The sequence below is a fragment of the Sclerotinia sclerotiorum genome, genomic scaffold (genome assembly GCF_000146945.2).
Source record: "Sclerotinia sclerotiorum 1980 UF-70 scaffold_8 genomic scaffold, whole genome shotgun sequence".
NCBI lineage: Eukaryota > Fungi > Ascomycota > Leotiomycetes > Helotiales > Sclerotiniaceae > Sclerotinia > Sclerotinia sclerotiorum.
This window is the reverse complement of record NW_001820828.1, coordinates 1,148,661-1,160,635: the sequence shown is the minus strand read 5'-3', so window position 1 is coordinate 1,160,635 and position 11,975 is coordinate 1,148,661. Positions and strand designations below refer to the sequence as shown.

Below are 11,975 nucleotides of genomic sequence, written 5' to 3'. Positions count from 1 at the left end.
TATGTAGGTATGTAAACTGTATATTAGATGATTGGTTTTGGTGGTAGGCGGTTGGTGGTTGGTGGTTGGGATGTGTATTTAGTAGGTTTATGGTATTTTAGTTTACAATTTTTGAAAATATTTCTGCAAACTTCTTTTTTGAAGGGGGTATGGTTGATTTTTGGTGAAGTTGCTTTTTAGTTTGCGGTGGAACGGGGCTGGAATAAGGTGAGGTGGGGTGAGATGACTGTTGGTGGGTGAGTGATGATGATGATGATGATGGAGTTATCAATGCGGTACTTTTTCGGTTTGAGTATCTAGGTATTTAACAGGTATTCATTAATTATATTTGAGATTGGATTTCGAGAATGGGATTTGAAGATGTGGAAGGTGTTGTAACAGAAGAGAGGTGATGGGATGGGATGGATTTGGTAGGGGGAGAAATGAATTGCAGTGTATAGTTGTTGAAGTTGGAGTTTGCGGTAAGATCTTAGAACGGAAGAGGAAAGAGGAAAGAGGAAAGAGGAAAGAGGAAAGAGGAAAGAGGAAAGAAAAGACGATTTCGGGGATTTTACTCGATTGATTGAAGTTCATTGGATATGATGTATATGATATAATGTAGTCATGTAGTGATGTAGATTTAGTGAGCTGAGGGGGATTGAAGGCGAAGATATAATGGATGCTATAGGGTCTAGGTGATGATGATGATGATGATGATATGATGTGGTGTGGTGTGATGGGAGAAAGTAGGAGAATGGTTGATTATGGTTTGTTGAGTTGGCTACTTGTCTAGCCGCTACTGGGGATTTTGGATCATTAGGATTGAGGATAGAATGGCATGGAAGACTGTAATGATTTATTTAAAGGAGTATATTATACTAGAGGTATATAATGAGTGATCATCAATGAGCGTGTAGACGAAATGCAAAGGAGCATGTCAAATGTGGAGGATTGGTAGGCATATCACTTGTTCCGTGTTTGATATTGTACATGGTGTGTAAGAATACTTCCATATGTAATAGGGAAGATACATAGTCTACATGTACAACTTCAATACAATGTATATCAGATAATTGAGCCTCTACTTTGTTCTTCTCTTTCCGTGATTTCTTTCACGAGCGGTTACCACCCACTTATTAGGCTTGCGAACCTTTCTAGTTTTGTAACCTCCTTTGGCCTGGGGGGGAGTAATGTTAGTATGCATCTTTAAGGTTGAAGGATGGAATACATACAGGTTGACCCCATGGACTAACAGGGTCGACGTTACCCTTTGATTTACCTCTTCCTCCTCCGTGTGGATGGTCGGCTGCGAAATTTGTGAGCATTCAAGACTTAATTGTAATTAAAGTATGAGATACGTACCAGCGTTCATAGCAAGACCTCTAACTGTTGGTCTAATGTTCAGCCATCTTGAACGACCAGCTTTACCAAGTTGTCGATGTTGATGATGAGGATTACTAGCAATGCCTACAGTTGCGCATGCATGAATACTAACCTTTCTCACCTCACCACTCTGCAATCGTACAGTGGCATACATTGGACCTTTATTTCTGTTGGATGTCTCATCATCTTTTGATACCACAACCGCATATGTTCCTGCACTTCTACAGAACACAGCACCTCTTCCTTTCGCTGATCCAACATTATAAATATTTGTACCAATTGGAATCATGTGTAATGGTAAACAGTTTCCTCTCCAAGCAGTCTTTGCAGCCAACACACCAGGATCTACAAATCCTCCCATACTCTCTAATAAATCTCTTGGTATACCGGCTCGATAACTTTGTACTTTATCTCCAGCCCTCATGCCCTCCGCAGCAACAATATAGCTCTTTCTACCGGTAGCTTCTTCGTTCAATAATGCAATATGCGCACTCCTTCCTGGATCATGTTCAATACGTTCCACTGTATGTACTCCAGGCGTCATTCGATGAAAATCCACGGTACGAATTCTTCTCTTATGACCGCCACCTCGATGTCTAACTGTGACTCGACCACTATTGTTCCTTCCTCCCTTTCCATGACCCTTCTTAGCGAAAGTCAAAGGTAAAAATGGTCGTCCTTTCCATAAATGGTCGTTTATAGGTCTCTTTAAATGTCTGACACCAGGTGTTCTTGGCTTGTATGTTCGCATAGCAAAAGTAGCACTGCTGCTATCAGATGAGAATATAGGAGGTGCAAAACCTGCTGTTACAGCTTGTGCTGCAGGGACTTCAGCCTTTACTGGCTCAACGACCGTTGCGTATGTGCGAGGGAAGGGTCGAATGGTGGGTAGGTAATTGCATGTTGCCCTTGGACATTGTCGCGCAAGTATCCTGGGTTGAAACATGATGTATGCTATATATCGAATTGATCACCGCAATTCGATTGATCTTCTCGCCACGGCGAGGGCCTCCGGAAATAGTGGTTGGGAGTTTTGAAAGTCGATGTCGTTTGTGCTTGAACGTCTCTCAAACTTCTTTCGGAAAGGCTATCTCCAGATTGGGTTTAGTTTGAGTATTTGAACGCAATCATATGTAGCAGAATATAAATAAATTTTCTACTATCACTTCAGATACAATATTCAAGGGAAAATTGTATGAATGCTATGAAAATAAAAAGAGATTTATAGACTTACCAAGTATATAATCAGTAATAGATTATATGTATCTCCCTGGTATCTTCAAGACATTTTCAATCATTGAATTTCAATTCAACAATAAGTTGTACTTTTCTAGGTGCCATCTCTCGGAATCTATCACTAGCCACCGCGGGATTGAGCCACGCGGAACGAAAAAAGAGTGTTGCTTAGTGGTTGCCTAGGACTAAATGAAAATCAACAAAGCTATCTGCGTCTCTAACTTGGTTCAATACAGAAAAAGTTAGGTCAATTGTGGATATATGAGCTTGTTGTGACCGACCAAAATCCAAAATATTATCCAATTTCTACCATAAATCTTGGTTAGATGAACACTTTTGAATAGCTCCATTTAGTCAAATTGATTTAAAAATCATTTCTATAAAAGATTTTCCTTTTTGAAAGATTTTAATTGATCCAAATTGAGCTTTTACATCATCTATTTGGCCGTTGCTTTCTAAACACACTTATCTTACTAGGTCCCTACTCGAGTATAATACTATTGTCTCTATCTCTCTATCTGTCTATCTATTCGCTCTCCTCCCAAAATACCCTTGTTACTGTACCAGGCCAAAGCCACGAAAGGAAGCACGACACGCTAAATCCCACCCACAACAAGCGAGTGCCTAGCAACCTTGGGAAGCTCTGACATCCTCTTTAGAAAGTCTTCCTCACACATTATTCCACCCTTCATTCATCATCCACATCCACATCCCACAATCCATAAACATCAACTCATCCTACCCATAAACAAACCAAAAAATACTGCACCTCGACCCTTCGACCTTCATGTTCTTGATAACCTTTTAGGTATTTTGCCAGCATTAGATCCATCTCGGTATCTTGTTTGTTCAATCGCTCAGGTTCTTTCGGTTTCGTGTACAAATTCAAAAAAAAAAAGTTCAATTCTTCATCTGTCAACAAAGTCGATATATCACAACCCCAATTCTTCCTATCGTCAATTACACGTCGGGATCCACGAAGGTCTAATCCATCTTCATGTATGTATACCCTTCTACCTTATACATCTTGTTGTGGTCGTCACTTCGCGTCTTCATCTCGTTGTCTTCAACATTCGTCACGCGCTTCCAACACCTATAGATCGCGTCTTGCTGACCATTTTCTTTTTAGCGACCCACCCCATCATTCTCTCCACAACACTCCACACATAATAGTTAATATAACACATCGTCAAATATGCCAGTTGTATGTACCCCAGAAACCACATAGTTCCATTCCCAAAACTACGAGTTCGTTCAATTGGTCGCAATTGATTAGCGCTAATCATGTGTGCATATAGAGTCGAGCAACTAGCCGTCGGGCCCCTACAAATGAGAACGATGAGAATGTAGCTGGTGTCACAACTCGTCTTACCAGATCTAAATCTGCAGCTTTTACCACAGAAGAGGCTACCGGTGCCATTAAGAAACCACTTGCAAGCAAGAAATCAACCGCCAACACACAACCACTCCGAAAACGGGCCGCACTGGGAGATGTAAGCAACGTTGCCAAAGGAGGTGATGCCGTTGAGGCAAAGAAGCCTGCTGCCAAGAGTGGACTAGTTTCAAAAGCTTCTCAACCAACAGGCGTTACCAAGAACAGTACACGATCAGCCCTCGGAGCTAAAGATGCAAACAAAAAGTCATTGAGCAAGGCGGCTGGGTCGGGTGTTATGAAGAGGAAGACTGCTGCAGCTGCGGCTACGATAGCAGCTTCAGTCAAGGAAGAAACACCCGTTGAAGATGAACAACCATCCCGAAAGAAGGTCCACATTGAAGCAGAAAAGCGAATCAAGCAAAGTGAAGTCGTCGAGGAGAAGGAGAACGAAGCAGAGGCTATTGTTGAACCAGAGCCAAAGGAATCTGTCAGACTTGAGTTCGCCGAAGGTGTACGCGACTTGGATGCCGAAGACTCGGATGACCCTTTGATGGTGGCCGAGTACGTCGTTGAGATTTTTGAATACTTGAAGAAGTTGGAGGTCGCTACCAAACCTAACGAAAAGTATATGGCCCATCAAGAGGATCTGGAGTGGAAAATGCGCGGCATCCTCGTCGACTGGCTCATTGAAGTTCACACACGTTTTCACCTTCTCCCGGAAACTTTGTTCCTTGCTGTCAACATCATCGACCGCTTTCTCTCCACCAAGGTTGTTCAACTTGATCGTCTTCAACTCGTTGGCGTTACTGCCATGTTCATTGCCTCCAAGTACGAAGAAGTCCTCTCACCCCACGTTGCCAACTTCCGTCACGTCGCCGATGATGGATTCACTGAGGCAGAAATCCTCAGTGCCGAACGTTACGTTCTCAGTGCTCTCAACTATGACTTGAGCTACCCCAACCCCATGAACTTCTTGAGACGTATCTCTAAGGCTGATGACTACGACATCCAAACCCGTACATTGGGCAAGTACTTGATGGAGATCAGTCTTCTTGATCACCGATTCATGAAGTACCTCCCCAGTCACGTCGCCGCCGCATCCATGTATCTTGCCCGACTTATCCTTGAGAAGGGTGAATGGGACCCAGTGTTGACTCACTACTCCGGATACAGTGAAGATGAGATTGAACCTGTCTTTCAATTGATGGTTGATTACCTTGCTCGTCCTGTTACCCATGAGGCATTCTTCAAGAAGTATGCTAGCAAGAAATTTTTGAAGGGTATGTATTTCCAAAGCATTTTATCCGAATATGACTAACATTTCCTTAGCCTCAATCCTTACCAGACAATGGGCTAAGAAACATGCATCTCTTTATGGTATTGATGTAACTCAACCTTTAGAATCCTCATAGAAAATATGACAGCTACCATATTACTACCTGCTCTCCCCTGGATACACCCTTTGCTTTTTAATTGGTTGGGATACGAAATGGTACTTACGACGGATGATCTTATGGACCGGACTACCAAATATACCACACATTATCCTGGTCAATGGTCTGGCTTTGGATTATGTCGATGCTTCTCGAGGCGTTGATTGATATCTTTCTTGTTCAGTTGGGTTTGGTGCATACTCTTTTTTTAACATAAATCTGGCGTTTAAGTCTGTATGCAAATGGATCTTACAGTATCGGCGTCTGGGAATTTGATGTTTGATTTCACAATTGCTCGATGTCTTGCAGCGAATGTTCTGGCTACAAGCATATAGCAGAAAAGTATTGGCAGTTTGGCTCCATTGCTGTCATGAGTTGTGAAAAGTGGGGAAGGGGGGGGTTTTATTTCTTGTGTCGGTAACATGAAATAGCTTTTGTAGATATATTTTTAGGCGCAAGAATAACCATCACGAATTAAAATACATATGAATGGTCTCTGGCCTTGGTTCACAGTGTATGATCGAATCGTCCGTACAACAATCAGGGCCCGAGCCGAAGTTTGGGAACTCAATATTAGTTTGATATGAATGTTCGGGATGGAGTGGGATGGATGGATGTCAGAAGGAAAACACAGAGGTAAGGAGGGGTCGGTCGGCATGAGGTATGATGTATGAGGGGTAAGGGATCTTTTTTTTTTTTTTCTTTTTGGTCCTACCAGTCCACCATACCCCAAATGTTCTACCCAATGGACGTTGTCTCATTCATTAACCTCTCTCTTGCTACTCAAACTCTGGACACATAAATAATCGAAAGGCTCGAAAGGCGTGACAATGATTATCTAGACTCGATACTTAAGTTCCGATCGGAAGGTCGAGGCCTCTCTTTCATGCATTTGTTTTTCGTCGGAATCTCTTGGACCAGCTTTTTCCGGCGCATAACGTTCGATTGCCATCATGACATGGCTTCATTACGAGAGTCAAGTAGATGAAAAAGTCGACCCAGCTATCTCACTTCGACACTAGCTTGAAGGCGACACCACTTTAGATGTTTGTCTAAGCCATACTGGCGTTGTCAATCAATCGACCACTTTCCTTTGTAATATTTTCTTGAGACATAATTGGAAGTTGCTTTTACTTCTTTTAGCTGCTTGCTTGCTTGCTTTTGATGACTGGAAATCAGAAGGCATGTAGGTTCACTCTTTTCTTATTATCTCGATAACCAGATATATACCTACCTACGTAGTAACGTTTCCCGAAAGATTATTACCTATCAACAAATCAACACTTCATGCACCCGATGGGTGCTTGCAAGCCTTTGTTGTTTCTGACCGACTGACCTGACCAACTCACTACCAACCTAAAGTGTTCCCGCTAAGCAAGTGCAAACTTAGATATCGATGTTGATATCATCGACTTGCTTAACCTCTCTACCGGATAAATCAACTAACCATACCCAATGTACTTAAACTTATTTTGCACATATCTAACACAAATGCCATGCGCACTTATTTTTCTCGGGGCAGAAAAGACAATTTTAAAAGACAAAAGAAGAGAGAATTAGTACGTACTGCTATTGAGAGGGAAAGAGAAAGTATTGTTCCGCTGCTAAATATGAATTCATCAAACTTGAGACAAAGTGAGGGACATGATGAGACGAAGAATATAGAGGTTGAAGGCTCTGTATCTCCAGGTAAAATTTGGATTCATTATATTTCTTCACTCAGTTTAGACTAATACATACAAGAGAAATTGTACTAATTGAGGGGCTACAGGCAATTCAAACGATGGTCGCATTTCTCCAGCCTCAAAGATATCGAGTGACACCGAAGCATTGACCAGCGATTCCGTTTCTGATGGCTTGTCAATTCAGGATAAGAAGATCTTGTTGGTTGCGGCAGAGATTGATGAGATGGGGATGGGAAGGTATCAATGGTATATATGGGGGTTGTGTGGTTTGGGATACTTCTTGGATCTACTGTGGGCGCATGCATTCGGTTTGATTGCGCCAGTTCTGCAAAGAGAGATGGGAATTGACGGTATGTGGCACCACGCATTGGATTGGCATTTGACGATGAATTTGGGCTTGACAGCGGTTCTGTACTCCGCATTATGTCAGAGATAAGAGTTGTTACACAGAAATAGTTGAGGGAGGACTTGCACGACCTACAGTGCTAATCAATTCATGTAGATACGCAATTGGGTCGTTTATTCACAGTCGTCAATGCTGGTTTGACAGTTGGAGCTCTAGTATGGGGAGTTCTGGTCGATATGATCGGTAAGTGACCAGCCCATATTATCTTGCACTCTCCAATAACTTCATCCTTCAGGTCGCAAATGGGCTTTCAATGGCACCGTCTTCATTACCTCAATTTTTGGAATCTGCATGGCAATACCGAGTTCGTACACTGGTTTTCTTGTGCTAGTCGCTTTTACTGGTTTTGGTATTGGAGGAAACATTCCCATAGACACAACAATTGCTCTGGAATTCCTTCCCCAGGTGTGCCCCCACGCGACACTATCTGAAAAGCAGCATTTAACATTTATCACTAGAAAAATCGGTTTCTCTTAGCACTTTTGTCGATCTTTCAACCGATCGGAGTTGTCGTTTGCAGTGGCTTAGCTTACGGATTTATACCCAAACATTCCTGCGCGACGGACCTACCATCATGTAAAGCAAAGGACTTGGCACCAGGCGCTGAATGCTGTTCCAAAAAGGACAATATGGGATGGAGGTACCTATTGTTCACTCTGGGTGCAATATCTTTGTTCATATTCATGATGCGGTTTTTAGTCTTCACTTTTCAGGAGTCGCCTAAATATCTCCTTAGCAAGGGCAGGGACGAAGAGGCTTTGAAGGTGTTGCAGAAAATTGCAAAAACAAACAAGAAACCTTTAAAGCTTACCATTGAGGATTTCAGGGCCTTAGATAATACCGAGGCTCCTCTATCTCCCACCTCGACAACTTCTGGTGACGATCGTCTTCGAGGAACGGTTATTCCCAAGGGTTTGAGTTTACGTCAAAAGACCAAGAGGGAGATCAAGAGAGTTGGGATATTATTCAAATCAAAGCAAACTGCGCGAGTTACCATTTTAGTGTGGTTAATATACGCATTTGACTACTGGGGGTTTTCGGTCGCAGGTACATATAACTCTTATTGATTTGGTTACATGAGAATGTACTAACATCTAGAAGGCGCATTTCTTCCCACAATTTTGGCTCGAAAAGGGTTGGAACACAAAGTCGGATACGCTGAAACTTACCGCAACTTTGTTATCATATATATGCCGGGTATTGTAGGCGTAAGTTTAGGGGCTCTCATGGTAAAAGTACCTCGAGTAGGAAGACGGCTTTCCATGATCTTCTCATCTGCATTAATGGCCACATCATTCTTTCTCTTTGCGGCAGTCCACACTCAATCAGCCAACGTGGGACTTAGCGTCATGGAATATTTCTTTCAATCCATGTTCAATTCGGTATTGTACGGTTGGACACCGGAAGCTTTCCCAGCGTCGGTAAGAGGAACAGCTAGTGGAATGGCGAGTTTTTGGGGAAGATTATTCTCTATTTTTAGTCCTTTAATAGCAGCGAAATTACTGGCGACGAACCTCAATGGCCCCTTATTTCTAGCTGGAGCGGGGACTTTTGTTGCGTGTTTAGGCGTTGCACTATTGCCAGATAATGTGATGATGGGAAATGAAATTTAGGAATAGGATGGAATGGTAATAGAACGGAACTTGATAAAGCGAGATGGATATCATTATGAGAATAGACATAGGGTAGATAGAGGTGGTTGTTGATATGAGTACTTAAACATAGTTTAACCAACAAGATACCATAGAACCTTTCTACTGTGGGAAAGCGATTCACTCAGGTGGAAGTGTAAATACAACAGCCAATCCAGCGTTAAGATGGCCCCTAATACGGAGCACAATTTGAGATGATGTTGTGGTTTGAATGAATGTCCGAATCTAGCTTCTATTGCCCGAGTTCGTTCTAAGAGATATGGACTTTTTCCATCACCCTCTGGTGTCGAGTAAATGTTTTAGTATATTCACTTGAATATATGTCATCTTTAGGGTATTAAATGGACGGTATTAGGTATTAAAATGTAATTACTAAGAGCTTATTACTTATGAGGAACTCCATTGTAGATGTTCCTGGATCTGTATCTCCATGATATCAATATACTCTGCTCTATAAATTCTGATTTTGATAAAGGGGTTCGTTCCAGCCAATGCGCATTCTGACAACAAACGGGTCCGTGCACCACACTTTCTTTCCGCCTTTTACTGCCCCTCCAAGTAAGGTTAAACTAAAGCAGAAACAACGACAATTCAGCCTTTCCACCTTTGCAAAATATTGACCTGGCAAGTGCTGAGAGAAGCACATGCTATAGGTAATTTTGAACCGTACATTTTATTTCCTGAACGACATTTTCCCAGCAGCGACGATTTTACCACCAGGAGATTTTTATCATGGACGATTTTAATAGCGAAACTGATAGCGATTATACTAGTTACTGGAGAGATTGGGTATGTTATTATTTTTTTATTCTTTTGATTTGCGAGTTTTGGTTCTTGGGACGTTTGGGAGGGACTGGCTCGAGGCTTGAGGTTTGTGCCATTTGGTGCGCATCGCTCCTCCGCTTTTATGGATGAAGGAAGCGCTCCTTCCTGTCGACTACGATTCTTCTACGAAAAGACCTATGGTTTGCGGTACGGATGATGTCAAGGAAGGTATCGACTCGATCGATCGATGTGGAAGGGATGGAGGAAGCTCACGATAAAGGTGAATGGAACCACGGCTCTCGAAGATAATCTTCTGCGATTTCGTTTTCCAAACTACCATCTCACTTATCATTGTGAAAGTGGAAATATTATCTCTTCTCGACTACGCATGATGATCTTTGGTTCGTTTGATGCGGGTGGTCGTCACGTCCTGGAATCTACGCCATCACCAGGTCCTCCGCCAACTCTGTTACCCAGACGGGGTAAGAAAGGCAAGAGAGATAAGAGAGGCAAGAAACGTCGAGCTTCAGAAGTAGAGGATCTTGAGGCTCAAGGACGCGAATCAGTTGGCTGTTTCTATTCCAAGGCAAATATCAAAGCAATGGATAACCTTCTTGATCTTTTGCCAGCGATTTCTGAACGTGCCCTTCACGCAACAGCGCTAGTTGACCATGCCCTGGAGACTTTAGAGCGCGGCGATGTATCAAATTGCAGTATCCTCGAAAACGATGCCAGCTCTTTTGCCACGTACATGCCTTTCAAACATGTAGTTCTCGGCCATATTTCATATCAGTTTACACACATGCAAGAGTATATTTGCTAATACACTACTTTTTTAGTTTATTTCATCTCGCGGTAATGAGTACTTTTGCGAAATTGACGAAGACTATCTCACCGATCGATTCAACCTTACAGGACTTCAAACCGAGGTTCAATACTATCAATATGCGTTGGATTTAGTTACGGATGTCTTTGATTTGGATTGTGATGATGATATGAGAGAGACTATTGAGAAGTCGGCAAGACATTTATATGGTTTAGTCCATGCTCGTTATATCGTCACTACTAGAGGATTGGCCAAAATGGTGAGTACTTGATTCATCTTGACCTTAAGACTATACTAATCATAATCTTTTCCAGCTTGAAAAATACAAGAAAGCCGACTTTGGAAAATGTCCTCGAGTTATGTGTAAATCGCATCCACTTCTTCCAATGGGTCAAAGCGACAATCCAAATGTCAAAGCTGTTAAACTTTACTGCTCTCGTTGCGAAGATATCTATAATCCTAAATCCTCTCGACATTCCGCAATTGATGGCGCATATTTCGGGACTTCATTTCATAATATTTTATTTCAGGTTTACCCAGCGATGATCCCGGCGAAAAGTTTCGATCGATATGTACCACGAATTTATGGATTTAAGGTTCATGCGCCTGCGACTTTGATTAGATGGCAAAATGGAGAGAGGGATGAGATGAGAAGACGATTGAGGAAGTTGGACATTGATAGCGGATTTAAGGATGAGGATGGTGAGGAAGTAGATGACAGTGAGGAGGAAGAAGAGGAAGAGGAAGAACTTGATGCACTGGAAAAGACTTTGGAGAATGGACAAGCTGATGGAGATGTTAGGGTAGGAGCTTAGATTGTGTTGTCTTGAAAGGACATTCGAAACGAAATGAAGGAATATGGATATGGATGAGGGATAAGAAAGGAAGTTCATCTGTTTTTATCCTGTTGAGGAAGTAATGTCTTTACTTCTTGAATGTTTCTAGGGAAAGTATGGAATAGCCATGAATAAATAAATAAATGGATGCAAGGATGGATGGAGGGATTGATGGATGGATGAATGCATTATGGGAGTCTAGCTTGGGCGCATATCATAGTTTGTTCTTCCTCGTATGGTATGGTATCGTATGATCTTATTGCTCGAGTGGGAAGGAAGTTGTAAGAGGTTGAGCTTGTGGGCGGGAGAGAGATGGGTGATGGGGAAGAGAGTGGGGAGGAGGGAGAAGGAAGATTGAGTGAGGTTGGAGTGAGCAGTCGGGAGTGAGGGGTAAGAATT

General features: G+C 42.3%; 4 protein-coding genes across 4 annotated transcripts; 3 read left to right on the top strand and 1 right to left on the bottom strand.

Annotated features, from left to right (window-relative positions):
• Positions 1–1,060: 1,060 nt before the first annotated feature.
• Positions 1,061–2,308, bottom strand: SS1G_06753 (mitochondrial 54S ribosomal protein RML2; the record flags this gene model as incomplete). The annotated part of the gene is made up of 3 exons (XM_001592462.1): positions 1,061–1,156; positions 1,212–1,285; positions 1,342–2,308. 3 exons carry the CDS (start codon positions 2,306–2,308, stop codon positions 1,061–1,063), a joined length of 1,137 nt encoding a protein of 378 aa, XP_001592512.1.
• Positions 2,309–3,793: 1,485 nt separating this feature from the next.
• On the top strand, positions 3,794–5,385 carry SS1G_06752 (hypothetical protein; the record flags this gene model as incomplete). Its single annotated transcript, XM_001592461.1, has 3 exons — positions 3,794–3,802; positions 3,897–5,253; positions 5,303–5,385. The coding sequence occupies 3 exons, from the start codon at positions 3,794–3,796 to the stop codon at positions 5,383–5,385; spliced, it is 1,449 nt and encodes a 482-aa protein (XP_001592511.1).
• Positions 5,386–6,902: 1,517 nt separating this feature from the next.
• On the top strand, positions 6,903–9,110 carry SS1G_06751 (hypothetical protein; the record flags this gene model as incomplete). Its single annotated transcript, XM_001592460.1, has 5 exons — positions 6,903–7,095; positions 7,178–7,441; positions 7,594–7,680; positions 8,197–8,544; positions 8,596–9,110. The coding sequence occupies 5 exons, from the start codon at positions 6,903–6,905 to the stop codon at positions 9,108–9,110; spliced, it is 1,407 nt and encodes a 468-aa protein (XP_001592510.1).
• Positions 9,111–9,881: 771 nt separating this feature from the next.
• SS1G_06750 (hypothetical protein) lies at positions 9,882–11,555 on the top strand (the record flags this gene model as incomplete). Its single annotated transcript, XM_001592459.1, has 4 exons — positions 9,882–9,938; positions 10,195–10,680; positions 10,754–10,999; positions 11,055–11,555. 4 exons carry the CDS (start codon positions 9,882–9,884, stop codon positions 11,553–11,555), a joined length of 1,290 nt encoding a protein of 429 aa, XP_001592509.1.
• Positions 11,556–11,975: the final 420 nt, after the last annotated feature.